The following is a 16,750-nucleotide window of genomic DNA, read 5'->3' on the forward strand; positions in this document are numbered from 1 at the left end:
TGCAGCTGTTATTTTCCTTTTTAACTCTCATTTTTTTCATGAGTGTATGTTGGACATGTATCTTCTAGAAAATACATGATAAGTGATCTGGCAACCCGTGGAATGCAACAACAGATAGGAGATTCGAGTTATCTTCTATCAAGCCAGATATTAACAACATTTGGGGAAAAAAAGTAAAGCAATGTCCCTCTTCTTGCTACATTTTGTTTTGAAAAATAATTTTTCATTAAAAGTGTTACGTTGACATCTAGTGGGTTTATTATTTTTAATGAATATTTAAAAATTCCTCAGTTCTGACTTCTTGAACGGTAACTATTGATAACTATATAACACACATAAACAAAAGTTCCTTGGTGGGGCGCCTGGGTGGCGCAGTCGGTTAAGCATCCGACTTCAGCCAGGTCACGATCTCGCAGTCCGTGAGTTCGAGCCCCGCGTCAGGCTCTGGGCTGATGGCTCAGAGCCTGGAGCCTGTTTCCGATTCTGTGTCTCCCTCTCTCTCTGCCCCTCCCCTGCTCATGCTCTGTCTCTCTCTGTCCCAAAAATAAATAAACGTTGAAAAAGAAAAAAAAGTTCCTTGGGGTCTTCAATAATTTTTAAGAGCGTAAAAGGGATCCTGAGCCCAAAAAGTTAGGGAATGACTGACCTAGATGTTGGCTGGCACATCATAGGTGACCAATAATGTTTGCTGCATGAATGGAAAAGTATTAATACTCTAAACCACAGCATCAGGGGTGCCTGGGTGGCTCAGTCAGTTAAACATCTGACTCTTGAGTCAGAGAAAGACCAGTATCATGTGACTTCACTCATATGAGGAATTTAAGACACAAAACAGATGACCCTAAGGGAAGGGAAGCGAAAATAATACAAAAACAGGGAGGGGACAAAACATAAGAGATTCTTGAATATGGAGAACAAACTGAGGGCGGCTGGAGGGGTTGGGGGTGAGGGGAAGGGCTAAACGGGCAAGGGGCATGAAGGAGGACACTCGTTGGGATGAGCACTGGGTGTTATACGTAGGGGATGAATCACTGGAATCTACTGCTGAAATCATTGTTGCACCATATGCTAATGACCTTGGATGTAAATTTTTTTAAATTAATTAATAAAAAAAAGAAAGTCTGACTCTTGACTTTGGCTTGGGTCATGATCTCACAGTTTGGAGGTTCGAGCCCCACCTCGGGGTCTGTGCTGACAGCGTAGAGCCTGCTTGGGATTCTCTCTCTCCCTCTCTCCTTCTCTGTCTTTCCCCCGCTGGTGTTTTCCCTCTCTCTCTCTCTTTTTCTCAAAATAAATAAATGAACTTTAAAAACTTTTAAAATAACAGCATCTTCCTTATGGCTAAGCCTTTTGTTTTCCACTGTCGACTCTGTGGCTAACACCACATGTCCCCCCAAAAGTTTTCTTAAAGCTTTTTCTTTTTTCTATTTTTTTAGTGTTTATTTTTTGAGAGCAAGAGAGACAGAGTGGAAGTGGGGGAGGGTTAGAAAGAGAGGGAGACACAGAATCCCAAGCGGGCTCCAGGCTCTGAGCTGTCAGCGCAGAGCCCGACGCGGGGCTCGAACTCGCAAGTGGTGAGATCATGACTTGGGCCGAAGTCGGACGTTTCACTCACCGAGCCACCCAGGCACCCCTTTTTCACTTAGTTTTTCTAAGTTTATTTATTTATTTTGAGAGAGAGAGAGAGACAGAAAGCACAAGTGGGGGAGGGGCAGAGAGAGCAGGAGAGAGAGAATCCCAGCAGATTCTGCACCATCAGCGCAGAGTGAGATGCGGGACTCGAACCCACAAACCATGAGATCATGACCTGAGCCAAAGTGTGAGGCTTGACCGACTGAGCCACCCAGGCGCCCCTTAAAGCTTTCTTGAATGAGCCTCCCCTTCCCCATCTTGTCCTTGAATATATAATTTGATTCTCCTTACCTTGGAAGTTGTTCTAAAGGGGAAAAAAAAGCACAGTCATAAAGTATCAAAACCTGTAAGAATTTGTGACTTAGCCCTGTCAGTCCCAACAGGAAAATAAAGTGTAAATCAGCTTCCTCGAGCCTGCTATCAACCAGAGGGTGGAGGGAGGGTAGCTCTGGACACCGAGATAACAAAGTGTTGCCATAGCTGTAGGCGTGCTGGTGAGGACAAGAAGTCCTTGGACTGGCAAGCTGACTGGCACTTTGGCAGAAGGTAAGGTTTAAACCTCAGTTGATCATGTTTATTTTAAAAGATTTTGCGGGCCTGAGGCAGAGGGTATACAGCTTTTGACTTCATTTGTCTGCCAGCACCACCTCCAAAATCTCACTTCTTTTTTTTTTTTTTTTAATTTTTTTTTCAACGTTTATTTATTTTTGGGACAGAGAGAGACAGAGCATGAACGGGGGAGGGGCAGAGAGAGAGGGAGACACAGAATCGGAAACAGGCTCCAGGCTCTGAGCCATCAGCCCAGAGCCCGATGCGGGGCTCGAACTCCCGGACCGCGAGATCGTGACGTGGCTGAAGTCGGACGCTTAACCGACTGCGCCACCCAGGCACCCCCAAAATCTCACTTCTAAGTGTCCCACACTTCACGTGGTCACCACCTGCCATCTTTCCAACTCACTGCCCTGTATCCCTAGTCAGCGACTTATCACCCCCTGGAAACCTCCACACCACTGCCGTTTCCACTTCTGTTGTGATTTCTCGCCCTCCTTCACTTCCCTCCTTACCCAGCGTGAATCCCACGATCCAGTATCAAAAACTAACCCACTGCAAAGACGCTTCATTCTCTTGCTCTTCGCTGGCCAAATCCCAACCCTAGTTGAACTCAACTACCCACTTGTTCTTAGTCTACGCACTCAGCTAATCAAGGCCGAGGAAAAGCACTCAGCAGTGCCGACTGACTTGCTTCCTATTTGTGACCACAAACTTCATCAGTGCCGGGCATTCCTACGACAGTTCATAGTTCCCGCTTTGTGTCTCCCACACTCTGAGACTGTTTCACAATTTCTTCCAATTTCCAGCATTTCCTTAAATACACATCCTCAGTTTACGGTCACACCTCATACTCCATTGAGAAACCAGACACAATTGGACATAAACAACCTCATCTTTCCACCACTAAATCCACCCATCTTCCAGCATTTGGACCCACTTACTCTGCCTTCAATCCCGTAACAAGAAAAGAAGCCTCCTGGGGGCGCCTGGGTGGCTCAGTGGGTTAAGTGTCTGACTTCGGCTCAGGTCATGATCTCACACTCCATGAGTTCGAGCCCCGCGTCGGGCTCTGTGCTGACAGCTCAGAGCCTCGAGCCTGCTTCGGATTCTGTGTCTCCCTCTCTCTCTGCCCTCCCCTGCTCTCTCTCTCCATCAAAAATAAGTAAACTCTAAAAAATAATTAAAAAAAAAAAAGATTCCCTCTATCTCAAAAAGAAAAAAAAAGAAAAAGAGAAGAAGCCTCCTGGATCCTGTCCCTTTGTGTCTACGGAAGGAATTCTCTCAAAAAGAAAAAAAAAAGAAAAGAAGCCTCCTGGATCCTGTCCCTTTGTGTCTACGGAAGGAATTCCAGCCTTCCTTAGCCCCTCTTTCTTGTAACCTATAATTGTCTCTCTCAAGCTTCTAGAACACTCACATGCAGTTAGTATCACCCGTCTTAAAAATAAGCAAAACTCTCTCAGATTCGTGCCCTCCAAGTTTCTGCAGCACTACAGCAAAGTTTCTCGAGCGTCACCTACGGTCACGGTCTCTACTTTGTCACGACCTCTTCTCTCTTCCACCTCCTCCAATGTGGCCTTTGTCCCCACCACTCAAACAGCCTTTATCAAGGTTGCCAGGAACATTTGCCAAGTCCAAGCCTCTGACTACTGTGGGTTGAACTGTGTCCCCCTAAAAGATATTGAAGGTCCTCATCCCGCAGTACTTGTGAATGAGACCTTGTTTGGAAATAGGGCCTTCACAAGTTAAGATGAGGTCATTGGGTGGGTCTAATCTAATCTGATTGTGTCCTTATCCAAAGGCTAATTTTGGACACAGACACACATGCATGAAACACATGTACTTGTGAACACCATGTGAACACGAAGGCAGAGATTGGGGTGATGCCCCAACAAGTCAAGGAATGTGAACGACTTCCGGCAATCCATGAGAAGCTAGAAGAGGCATGGAATAAATTCTCCCTCTCAACCCGCAGAAGGCACCAACTCTGCCAACCCCTGGATCTTGGCCTTCTAGCCTCTAGACCTGTGAGCGAATTCATTCGTTGTTTGAGCCACCAGTCGGTGGCGCATTGTTACAGCAGCCTTTGTGTCCCCATGACGCCACTCCCCTGGTTTCCCTCCAGTTCCAGTGGCTCCTCTGAATGTTGGCCTGTATCAGAGCTCAGTCCACCCATATCTTTTTTTTCTAGCCTCTCTAATCTAGGTGATCTCAACCTATGCTGATGACATCCTTACCTAAACTCTAGACTGACCTCACCCATGAGCTTCAGATTCCACTCTCCTGCCTCACCACGTGGATGTCCACACATCTCAACTTTATCATGATCAAAAGTTTTTTTAAAAAATAAGTTTATTTATTAAGTAGGCTCCATGCCCAACATGGGGCTCGAACTCATGACCCTGAGATCAACAGTCACATGCTCTACCGACTGAGCCAGCCATGCACCCAAAACAAAAGTCTTTTTTTTTTAAATGTTCATTTATTTTGAGGGGGTGGGGAAGGGCAGAGAGAGAGGGAGAGAGAATCCCAAGCAGGCTCTGCACTCACAGTGCAGACCATGTCTCGGGCCTTGATCTCAGGAACCATGAGATTATGCCCTGAGCTGAAACCAAGAGTCAGACACTTACCTGACTGAGCCACCCAGGCGCTCCCCCAAAATAAAACTCTTAATTTAGCTCCCCCAGGCCCATCTTCCCCATGATCTGTAATGCCCCCAGTCCTCCTCACCCAGCTGCCAAGGCCCTAAATTCAGGAGTCACCCTTACTTCCTCTCAACTCCACATCTAATCCATCAGCAAATCCTGTCAGCACTACTTTGAAATTCACCAGCTCTCTATCCGAAATTGACTCTTCTCACCATCCCCACACTATCACCTCCCTCCTAGACTCCCTCAGAGACCTTCTCTGCAGGGACCTTCTCTGCTGCATCTAGTCATCCAGTCCTGCTTCAAACAGCAGCCAGAATGACCTTTTTAAAATGTAAATTGGAGCACTGCAGTCCCTTCCTCAAAAGCTTAGTGTGATGGCAGCCCCATCACACCAAGAATAAAATCCGGAGTTCTGATCGACTTTAACGCTCAGTTTCTCCCTGCGAGGCCCTCTCTGCCTGCCTGCTCCCTCCCTTTTCCTGCCCTCGTCTGGCCCTGAGCCGCTGCACTGTCGCTTTTTGTTCCCGGGTCAGCCTCCCTAGCTGGATCTACATCTTTGTCATTTTAGTAGCCACACTGCCTGGTTGCCCTGCCTGACCCAGAGAAGGCCATGAGCGTGGTTTGTTGAACAGACACCTCAGTCTGTTTGTTGCACAGACGTCCCATCACCAAAATTCCCTCCCGACTTAAAAATGCTGCCTCATTTTTTAGGGGCGCCTGGGTGGCTCAGTTGGTTAAGTGGCCGACTTTGGCTCAGGTCATGATCTCGCGGTCTGTGAGTTTGAGCCCCGCATCAGGCTCTGTGCTGATTGATGCTTCGGAGCCTGAAGCCTGCCTCTGTTTGTGTCCCTCTCTCTGCCCCTCCCCCAGTCGTGCTCTGTCTCTGCCTTTCAAAAATGAATAAATGTTAAAAAAAAATGCTGCCTCATTTTTGACCTTTCAAGTCCAATCTAATCTTTGCCCCCACATCCCAGCCAGTCAGGTTACTTCATTTCTGCCACCTCTCTCTGAACTCAGAGAACCCAGCCTCCTGGGCTTCTCTTGTTTCTCTTCTCCCTGAGCAAGACCTCTTACTGTACTCCCAGCTCTCACCCCCACGCCCTCAGGGTGGTTCAGATTTCTGCCCCATTTGGCCAAGAAATTTCCTCAACTAAGACTCTTGCCAGATTCAAGTTTAACTTTTAAAAGGTCCCCTGGGATTTATCCAGAACGGCAGTGACATCTCAAAACCACTTAGAAACACCGCAGATGGGTAACACTTCCCCCTGTTTACTACTGAAAGTCCCTGGGAAGCCTCACAAAATTTCCTGGTGTGAAATATGACACCCCACTGGAGAGTTTTGAAAACTTTTGGGTGAAATGCTGGTACAAGGTTCACACCACCTCCTTCTTCCTTTTGGTGGGTTCTGAGCTATGGCTCTGCTCTAATGACTTAACAGTTGTAAGGCATCTCAAAGGCTCAGTTTCCTCTTTCAACATTTATTTATTTTTGGGACAGAGAGAGACAGAGCATGAACGGGGGAGGGGCAGAGAGAGAGGGAGACACAGAATCGGAAACAGGCTCCAGGCTCTGAGCCATCAGCGCAGAGCCCGACGCGGGGCTCGAACTCATAGACCGCGAGATCGTGACCTGGCTGAAGTCGGATGCTTAACCGACTGCGCCACCCAGGCGCCCCTCAGTTTCCTCTTTCAGAAAATGGGGCTGGTTAAATATCATTAGGCAGTAAACTTTTTAAAACATTTTGTTAATGTTTATTATTGAGAGAGAGAGAGAGAGAGAGAGAGAGAGACAGAGCATGAGCATGGGAGGGGCAGAGAGAGGAGATACACAATCCAAGGCAGGCTCTAGGCTCTGAGCTGTTAGCACAGAGCCCGACATGGGGGTTGGACTCAACAAACCGCGAGATCATGACCTGAGCCAAAGTCGGATGCTTAACAGACTGAGCCACCCAGGTGTGCCGGCAGTAAACTTTGTAAAGTTTATATATGTACTGGAGTGGGGGGGCAGAGAGAGAGGGAGACAGAGAAGCCCAAGCAGGCTCCGTGCTGTCAGCTGGGAGCCTGATGTGGGGCTCGATCCCATGAATCTCGAGATCATGACCTGAGCTCAAATCAAGAGTCAGACGCTCAACCGACTGAGCCACCCAGGTGCCCCTAAGTGGTCAACTTCTTAAATGCAGAGATTGTTTGAATTTGTCTTTGTTACCCTCAGCCCGGTACGTGGCACAGGGCCCAACGCACAACCCCGGGAGCTATATTCTTTGTGGATGGAGGCATGTCACTTTGTAGCACTGGAAAGCACGGTACATGTTTGTTGATAGAATTAACGAACAAACCAGATCTACTTTTGACGGTAGCGTGACGAAAAAGGACATCGTTTATAGTAAAACACGCTGAAAACGAACAAATGTTACGCCAACTTAAAGGGCTGTATTAAACATTACCTAGGAGTTTGCACAAGGTTTGGAGCCAATCCTAGATTCCAATTCGAGATCCAAGGCTGATTGGCTGTGAGTTTAAGACAGATTACTTAATCTCTCTGAGCTTCCATTTCTTCACCTATAAAATGGGATTCTACTACTCACCTGATCAAGCTGTTCTGAGGCTAAGATTTCACTGACAAGTGTCGAACGCCCACGGCAGTGCACCAATGCATATCTTCCAATCGTAAGACCACTACTGTTATTACTTTCATCTTGTACACCAGGTGTCTTCATGTGAGCATCGACCGATTTTGAAAAGGATGGTTTTGTTTTTCTCAAATGTCATTTATTAGAAAATACAGTTCCAGAGAAAGTAGCAGATACAAGGGAAGTGGATACAGTACACAGACCTCTTTCAATCAGGGGCAGAGAGGGTCAAAATAAAATGAGCTACAGGCCAAAAGCCAGTAACGCATCTATGGTCCATTCACCTGGAGGAGTTCTGCCCCTGTTCCCCACTTCCCCCAGCCCCTCCCCCACAGTGGCCACCTTATCCTTGACATTTTTAACCTAAAAGTTTACATTTCCTTGCTACCCTGTGGCTTCTGTGAACGGAGCTTCTTTCTCTGGTTATGGAATGAGTCAGCAAACGGGGGAATTTCTGATCCTTGGAGCTGAGAAGGAAGCTGGGGAGGGATAGTTCAGAGTCTCCTTGATTCCCTCCATGCCCCAACCCTGGGGTACGTCCAGCCAGTTCCGGTTTAAATATATCAAATTCAAAGTCTCTCCCTTTTTTTTGTTTTTTCCCCAAAGGATACAACCCTTTGGAGTAAAGCACAAGAGTGAATCCGAAATCCACCAGGTAGGGAATAAAAAGTGTAAGAGACAAGAGACCCAGTCTCTCGCTCCTAGCTCAGCTCCCGGGGATCAATCACCCCCCCTCCGATCCAGCCTTCTCGCCACCAAAGAACATCACTGGAGTCCCCCACCCCACGCCCCTTTTCCTCTGCTTAGGGCATCCCTTTGGCTCCAGACTAAATAAGTTTATGGCCCCAAAAAATGAGGGAGATTCTTATTAAAAAAAAAAAAATGTGACAGATGTGGAGTTTGGGAAAAGCAGCACACAAAAAAGGGGGGGTGTGGTGGGTGATGGGGCCACACTGGCACCTGCGGCCTAGCGTCTCCTTCCCAGGGCCAGGGTGTCCTTGGGCGGGGTGGGGTGGGGGGACCAAATCTGAGGACTGACGCAGCACTTTATCCCACCAGGGAAAAAGGAAGGGAGAGAGACGTGTGGAGAAGCACCCCCAGCATACTCTCAGGGACCAGATGGTCCCCAGAGGGGTCGTGAGAATGGAGGGGTAGAAGACCGTATTCGGGGCACGTCCTGGCACAGTCGGGGAAGACGGAAGGAAAAACTCCCCCTGAAAGAGGTCAGGGCCCTGAACACAGGTCCTCGGCAGGGCCCCGTTCGGAAGGCCCTCCCTTACACCCGTAGGTATCACACCACTCTCCTTTGGAGGCACAATCAGAAAGGCCCACAGCAGGCCTCAGTCTAGCACACCAGACCCTCCCCGCCCCTCCCCGGCCTGCCCTTAGAGAGGGAGGGCTCTCACCCAGGACCCACTGGGCCCCTCCCCAAATAATTCCTATGGATAGAAAAACACCGATGAGAAACAAACAAGCGAACAAACAAAACCCTAGGGGAAAGTCCAGTAAGAACCTTAATCGTACAAAAAGTCCGACGTCTTCCTCTTTTGCCTTCCGAGGCATATGCAAGTCCCTTCTCACGAGGCTTCCTGTCCAGTCAGGACAACATTACTATTTCATTTTTTAAAAATAAAAATAAAGATATCCACCCACCCTCCCTCAAAACGCTACTTCATTCAGCCCGCCCCACTCACCCCCAACCAGGCGTTGCTCCCTTGACACAAGGTAACCTTAAAACTTCGCGGCAGCCTCACAGCCGCTCAGCACAGCCAACCCAAATGCCGCCGGGCAGAGGAGGGGACAGCAGACAGCATCTTACTCTGCCCGCCTCCCGTCACAGGGGCCCGAGCCACCCGGACAGAGGGGAGGCCCGCCAAGGGCTCTGCCCCTTCACAAGGAAAGGGCACATGGAGCAGGGGAGAGTCGTCTCCCCCGGCACTCCCAGCCGCCTGGGGTCCTGGGCGGGGGGTTGGTGGGGGGGATGGGGCGGGCTCTGCTGGGCTCACAAGGTCTCATGACTTCGAGATCCCAGTGCGAACCAGCCAGTCTTCTCCTGGGCCAGGTCCAGCTCTCGAAGGCGGATGTGCACCTCCCCGAGGAGAACGTTCTCCCAGAATCCTTGCTCACTCAGCACACTCAGCTGCAGCTCCCGCTGCTGTAGGTCTCCCTTGGGGATCCCGTCATACACCAGCTGCGAACAGAGATGGGGAAGATGGGGGGACACAGAAGAGGGAGATGCTTAAGTCTGTGGAGGTTCGATCTGGCGGGGGCTAAGACGACTTCTCTCCCCAGCCCGAGTCCACGGGATTAGAGAAGGTACTTGGAACCCAAGAAGAGCTTTACAGAACTCTGCTCTTTGGGGCAACCTGGCTGGCTCGGTCGGAAGAGCAAGCGACTCTTGATCTCGGGGTTGTAAGTTCAAGCCCCACGTTGGGTGTAGAGATTACTTAAATATCTAAAAGCAAATGAATAAATAAGTAAATAAATAAAGAACTTTGTTCTTTGCTTAGAGTTGAGGAAGGTGAGGACTTTTTTTTTTTTTTTTTTAAGTTTCCTTTTTTCCTTGGGGCACTTGCGTGGCTCAGTTGGTTGAGCGTCTGACTTCAGCTCAGGTCATGATCTCATGGTTTGTGAGTTCGAGCCTGCATTGGGCTCGCTGCTGGCAGCACAGAGCCCACTTCAGATCCTCTGTCCCCTCTCTCTGCCGCTCCCCCACTGGCACTTTGTCTCTCTCAAAATAAACTTTAAAAACAAGTATCCTTTTTTCCCCGTTTCTTCATTTTAGACAGAGAGAGCATGAGCAGGAGAGAGGGGTAGAGGGAGGGGGAAGGAGAGGGCAGGAGAGGGAGGGAGGGAGGGGGAGAGAGGGAAAGAGAGAGAATACCTCAAGCAGGCCCCATGCTCAGTGAAGAGCCCAATGCAGTGCTCTATCCTACAATCCTGGGATCATGATCTGAGCCAAAACCAAGAGCTGGATACTCAACCAAGGGAGTCACCCAGGCACCCCACAGGCGAGGGCTTTTCATTGGGGCCACGGCTCATTATCAGCAAAGGACCAGCAGGCTCCTCCTCCCCACGGGACAGGGCCAAGGCCATACCCCAGCTGTGGACTCCCTGACCGAAGGGTCAGCAAACTTGTTTATGTGAGGAGCCAGACAGGAGTACAAACAGTCTGGTCTATGTCACAAGCACGCAATCCTGCCGTTGCAGCAAGAAAGCAGCCACAGACGACACTTCCGTGATAGGTGGGGCCACATTCCAACACAACTTTATTTACACCAACAGGTACAGTTGGCCAACCCACCCCAGCCCCTCCTCCACACACCATCTCATTGTAGGTGGGGTTGCAGGTTTTCCGGGCCACTTTGGTTTTCTTCTTAGTGGTTTTCTGAGGGTCAGGAAGGAGGTAAATCTTCACGTAGGGGTCTGGGTCATTTCCATCCTGCAGCAGTTGCTACAAAGGGAGTGCAAATTTTACAAATGTTACAAAAAGAAGATTCATACGTCTGTGTCCCTATCACCATTCCTGTGATCAAAACCTGATCCAGACTCTTCTCCCTCACACCTGGCTTCTTACAAGGCACCATAATTTGTCTGCTTTCCAGCTCACTCCCTTCTGATAGAAATATCTACCATGACCATGTTACGTGTCCTACCAAAACATCAATCCGATTGCCCATTACACCCAGTCTATACTTTTCATACAAATGCTCGGGGCATGCCATAACTTGGTCTGTTTTGACAGAGCCATCGTGTCCCCAGATATCTTCCTGCCTTGCCCAATGTCTTTGTCTATTTTGTCATTTGATCCAAGTAACCCCCAAGAGGTGCAAAATGAGTCTGAGAGATATTAAGTTGCTTGCTGAAGGCCAGCCAATTAGTGATTCATCCAGCCTGATCCTTTTTAATTAGATCTTGTCATGCCTCTGCTCAAAACCCTCCAATGGTTCCCATTTCATTCTGGGTAAAAGCCACAGTCCTGACTGTGGGACTCAGGTTCTGGAGTGCTGTGCCCTTCCCAACCCCAACATCTACTATCCACGCTCCCCTTTGCTCTGCAGCCTTCAGCCACAATGACCCCTTGCAGTTCCCAGCACACCCCAGGCAGGTTCCTGACTCAGGGCTTTGGGATTTAACTGCTCCCTCTACCTGGAACGGTCCTCACCTTGTTCCGTCTTTGCCTGGACACCTTGTCATCAATGAAGGCTTCCCTGACCACTCTTTATAAAATTGTCACTACTTCACTCCACCCCAGTATTTGTTCTCTGCTTTATTCCTCTCCAGAGCACTTACCACTATCTGACCTGCCATATATTTCACTCGTCGGTTTGCCTGTCTGTCTCTTCCTACTAGAATGTAAGCTCCTTGAAGGCAGGGATTGTGTTTTGTTTACCCTTAGATCTAGAGCTAATAAATCCGTGCCCGGCACAGAGGAGGCACCTGATGAACATTTATTGAATGAATGAATGAATGAATGATGAATGAATGAATGAAGTTGTCCGAGTGAAACCCAGGTTGCTCTGATTCCAAAGTTCACGCCCCTGCCACACACCAGTGCCCCAACCCACAAAAGTCCAGCACATGGCAGGTATTGAATGCAAGTTCCCTTCCCCTTCCTACCAACAATTTTGTGATTTTATACTGCCTTATGCTCGAAGGACATCATGTGGGTGCCTTATCTCTACAACCAGGTAATAAACCCTTTGGGCCTCTTCCTCATAATAATCATCATAATTGCCACAACACTAATACCAGGCATTCTGTTAAGTGCTCTGTATGCGCTATGTCACTGAAACCCTCCAGAACTCTACGAGGTTAGATACTAACGTCTTCATTTCAATGAGGGTCGGGACACTCAGACGACTTGCCAAAGACCGCAGGTAGGAAGAACCTGTGTCTGGCGGTGCTTGCCTGCTTAGTCATTATCTCAGGCCTGGCCTGGTTGCAGGGCCACTGGGGGTACTCAGTAACTTCTGTGGTTACTCTCATGAGAGGAAGGGAGAAAACTTCTGACCACTCAGAACACTACCGGAAGAAAGATACAGAACCACGTAAAGGCTGTGTGTGTGTACTTACCAAACCCCGAATATGCATCACCATGATGAAGAGTTTATTGTTTTTGTAGGAGATGGACAACTTCACCTCGCCTCCCACCTTCCCAACGGGCCGGGCCCATGAGCCGTCTGGAGGGACAAAGAAACCAAGAAAGGTCACGAAGGAAGTCTCGTCCCCAGCTGGTGCCAGGCAGTTGTTTCCGTTGTCCTCTACCCCTTCCCCCCCCGACCCATCCCCCAGGATCTCCCTGTCAGGTTCTTGATATCAGATGGGGGAACTGTCAAGTGATGTCTGTGAACATGATTCAGAATCGGGTTGAGGTGTTCTATCCAGTTTGTGTGGTGTAATGCGCAGGCGGATATCCAGTCGCTGGGAAACCTGCACGAGGAGCCGGGGGCCCCACAGCCTGAGCGGGAAACCAGATTCTCCAGCCAGTAGGCGAAGAGACAGAGGCAGGTCAAGGGAAGAGAACTGGGGAGGGGGGGGGGGGGGAGGGGAGATGACCTTCGGGAATGGTTCAGAGAGGTTGGCAGGAGCGTCACAGAGAAGGCAGCGTACCTGAGGACTTAGGAGCTGGGCTGGTGCCCGTAGCCTTGTCATCTCGGGGCAGGGGGTGGAAAAAGGTGTATACCAAATCACACTGAAATGATATCAGACACAGAGTCACTCTTCAAGAAGGCAACGGACCCATAAAAAAAGGCAAGGGACTATTCCAGATTAAAAAAAACTTGATAAAACGGAACCACCAAATATCTTATGCACTTCTTATCTGGATCATGGCTCAAACCAACCAGCCATGATCTCATGGCCAACCAGCCATGGCTCAAACCAACCAATTTCAGTAAAAAAAAATTTGGGGGATGACAGGGAGATTTTCAATATGGACTATGTATTAGATGGTATGGTTTCTATAGTTATATAAAAATACATAGTATTTAGGGATAGAAGGTCATGATGTCTGGGATTTAGTTTAAAATACTTCATACAAAAAGAGATGAAGCAAATATGGCAAAACATTAACTGTTTGAGGGATGAAGATACAGGCACTCATACTGTTTCTCTGCTTCTCTAGATGTTTGAAAGTTCTCATAACAAAAGTTCTTCAAAAAGGAAAAAAAAAAAAAAACCCAAGTCACACCAGGTCAAAAGCAGTCTGTTCTTTTGTGCCGCCCCCTCGCCTATGGACACACATACACCTTTCAAGCAGAGAAATATTTGAGCCAACTCTGGACAGAGCCCATGAATCCTACTCTCAAGAATGGTTCCTAAGTCTGTTAGGGACAACAAAAACTAAAATGTGTGAAAATACCTACTCTAGCGTTAATAGTGAAAAAAAAAGGGGGGGTGCATAATCTCTCAAGAAGCAAATGGTTAAGGAGATTTTGGCATTGCAAGTCAAAGTATAATTTCGTACAGATATTCAAAGTGCTGCTTATCACAAACACCAAGTGAGAAAAATATTATCTAGTGATATTGGAGCTAAAGCAGTAAGAGTCACATTTGCCTATAGACAAATAGGCAGGAAACACAGAAATGGGGTTAGATGATGGGTCGGGGGATGGGGCTCCTGACGCCTACATTGGTTTTTATGCCCATTATAATACCAAATTACAATGTCATTTGTTTAAAAAAAAAATCTAGGTAAATACACACTCAACCTGCTCAAAAATCTCCTTTCCTTCCCGAGGTTCTGAATACTCCTAGCACTCCAAGACCGCCTCTGATACCTGCCCCGGACAGCACACGTTCAAAGCCTTTACCAGCACGACCCCAGGCGCTGCAGCCACGCCCCTCCCGCCCTTGCTGTGCCGGCCGCCGCCCTCCTCGCAAATCCCGTCCTTGACCGCCAGGGGGCGCGCATCCTCCCTGCTTCCACTACAGAGCCCTCCCCTCCCCCCCACCCCCCACCAAACCAGACCTTCCCCGAACAGCCCGCAAGACAGAGCCCCCTCACCTCGGCCACCTCGGGGGCTGCGTGGGTCAAGTGCCAGATGTAGCGGTTTAACTCCTCCCTCCGCCGCTCGGCCACCGCCTCTCCCCTCGAGCGGCCAATCACGAAGCGACTAGGGAAGCTGGCGAGGCAGGTGGGCCGTGGGAACGCCAGAGGGGCAAGAAGGGAAAAGAGAAGGAAGAGGCGACAGGCTTTAGCCACCTTTCATTGGCATTTTCAGCGACCTGACCCACATGTCTCACTAGCCGGCCCCATTCCTCCCGCAGCTCCCGGGGTCTGCTCCAGCGACACACTCCTTCCCGCAGCATCTCGCACCACAGTTCCAGGGATGCCAGGCAAGAAAACCACGCTGATGGACAGCGAGCGTCCTGTGGCTCCCCGGAAGTGCCTCGGGGGCTCTGGAGGAGCTCGCAGTTTTCCCCATCAGGGCCAAAATTCATTTGAAAAATCATTTAAAAAAATTGTGGTGACATACACAGAACGTAAAATTTACCATCTTAACCACTTAAAAAAAAAAATTTTTTTTTTAACGTTTATTTATTTTTGAGACAGAGAGAGAGCATGAGCGGGGGAGGGTCAGAGGGAGGGAGACACAGAATCCGAAACAGGCTCCAGGCTCTGAGCTGTCAGCACAGAGCTCGACGCGAAGCTCGAACTCACGGGCTGTGAGACCTGAGCCGAAGTCGGCCGCTTAACCGACTGAGCCACCCAGGCGCCCCATCTTAACCATTTTTAACTGTACGGTTCAGTGGCATGAAGCACATTCACGGAGCTGTGCAGCCATCACCGCGCCCCTCTCCAGAACTCTCAGCTCACATGACTGAAACCCTGTACCCATTAAACAGCTCCCCATTCCGCTTCCTCCCTCCAAGCCCCGGTAGCCACCATGCTACTTTTGGTCTCTAGGAATCTGGTCACTGTAGGACCTCATATAAGTGGAATATGACACAAGATTTGTCTTTTTTGTGACTGGCTTATTTCACTTAGCGTAAGGATGAGTCCTTCAAGGCTCATCCATGTTGTAGCATGTGCCAGAATTTCCTTCTTTTCAAGATTTCATAACATTCTATTGTATGTATATACCAAATTTTGCTTATTTATCTTTTACTCTTTAAAAGACCAGAAACTGGGGCGCCTGGGTGGCTCAGTCGGTTGAGCGTCCGACTTCGGCTCAGGTCACGATCTCGCGGTCTGTGGGTTCGAGCCCCGCGTCGGGCTCTGGGCTGATGGCTCAGAGCCTGGAGCCTGCTTCCGATTCTGTGTCTCCCTCTCTCTCTGCCCCTCCCCTGTTCATGCTCTGTCTCTCTCTGTCCCAAAAATAAATAAACGTTAAAAAAAATTAAAAAAAAAAAAAAAAAGACCAGAAACTTTGAGGGGCTCCTGGGTGACCCAGTCGATCAAGCGTCTGACTTCGGCTCAGGTCATGATCTCACGGCTGGTGAGTTTGAGCCCTGCATAGGGCTCTGTGCTGACAGTTCAGAGCCTGGAGCCTGCTTTGGCTTCAGGGTCTCCCTCTCTCTCTGTTCCTCCCCCACTCACACTCTGTCTCTCTCTCTCTCTCAAAAATAAATAAACATTAAAAAAAAAAAAAGAGAAGAAACTTTGAAACAAAGATTTGGTCAGTCCTCTTAGACCCAGTTTTCTCTCCTTCTGGCAGGTGGGCTCAAGCTTATTTTCAAGACTGGGCTGAGAAAGTCAGGAGATACAGGCCAGCAGGGGGGGCACTTGCCATCACACTGATCACCAGGCCAAGAAAACCAAACAGATCTCGGAAAGGGTACTTTCAGGATCCTGCAGTACCCCCCAACCCTACCCCCTCCCCGCCCCGGCCCTCTGCAGCTCCGGTCTCCCTCCCCAGAATCTCCCTGTGCAGAGAAGAGAGGGGACAGCTACCTGGGCAAGAGGGAAGAAGGAAAGAGCAGCCGCAGCTTATTGTGTAATTCCTGGAACTCTTCAAACGTCCGTTGGATGTAAGTGGCCTCGTGAGCATTCTCTCGCATCACCTTCACCACATAAACCTGCAAAGGTCCAAGTCTTAGACAGTACCTGCCAACCCCTGTGCACCCAATGAAGGGAGTAGGTAAGGGAACAGAAGAGGGTGCGTGTGTGTGTGTTGGGGGAATACACTTTCCAGAAGGAAAAGAGCAAAAGTGCCTCCAAAGAAGAAGAGGATAGACATTACATGTGCAGGAATCTGAAAAGCAAAGATTTCCTATACATGTTTCATAGGATCTTTGACTCAAAGGGAATAACCACTCAATTCAGCTCCCTGATTCCAGCAG

The 16,750-nt window shown here is 49.0% G+C and overlaps 1 protein-coding gene and 1 non-coding gene across 5 annotated transcripts in view; both read right to left on the reverse strand.

Moving 5' to 3' along the window:
* Positions 1 to 4,554: 4,554 nt before the first annotated feature.
* TRNAN-GUU lies at positions 4,555 to 4,627 on the reverse strand. The gene has a single exon. It is a non-coding gene; the product is annotated as a tRNA-Asn (tRNA).
* A 2,952-nt stretch (positions 4,628 to 7,579) lies between these two features.
* PIK3C2B (phosphatidylinositol-4-phosphate 3-kinase catalytic subunit type 2 beta) overlaps positions 7,580 to 16,750 on the reverse strand; it is a 66,358-nt gene continuing 57,187 nt past the window's right edge. For 3 of the 4 annotated variants that reach the window (XM_043568823.1, XM_043568824.1, XM_043568826.1), the window contains 6 exons: positions 16,362 to 16,486; positions 14,472 to 14,589; positions 13,076 to 13,157; positions 12,539 to 12,645; positions 10,788 to 10,916; positions 7,580 to 9,653 (listed from right to left, as the gene is read on the reverse strand). In XM_043568823.1, coding sequence (XP_043424758.1) covers positions 9,465 to 9,653; positions 10,788 to 10,916; positions 12,539 to 12,645; positions 13,076 to 13,157; positions 14,472 to 14,589; positions 16,362 to 16,486 — 750 coding nt within the window. In that variant the 3' untranslated portion in view covers positions 7,580 to 9,464. Of the gene's footprint in view, positions 9,654 to 10,787; positions 10,917 to 12,538; positions 12,646 to 13,075; positions 13,158 to 14,471; positions 14,590 to 16,361; positions 16,487 to 16,750 lie in introns of those variants that run through there. The other variant, XM_043568825.1, reaches the window with a different exon arrangement.

The sequence above is a fragment of the Prionailurus bengalensis genome, chromosome E4 (assembly GCF_016509475.1).
Source record: "Prionailurus bengalensis isolate Pbe53 chromosome E4, Fcat_Pben_1.1_paternal_pri, whole genome shotgun sequence".
Classification (NCBI taxonomy): Eukaryota; Metazoa; Chordata; class Mammalia; order Carnivora; family Felidae; genus Prionailurus; species Prionailurus bengalensis.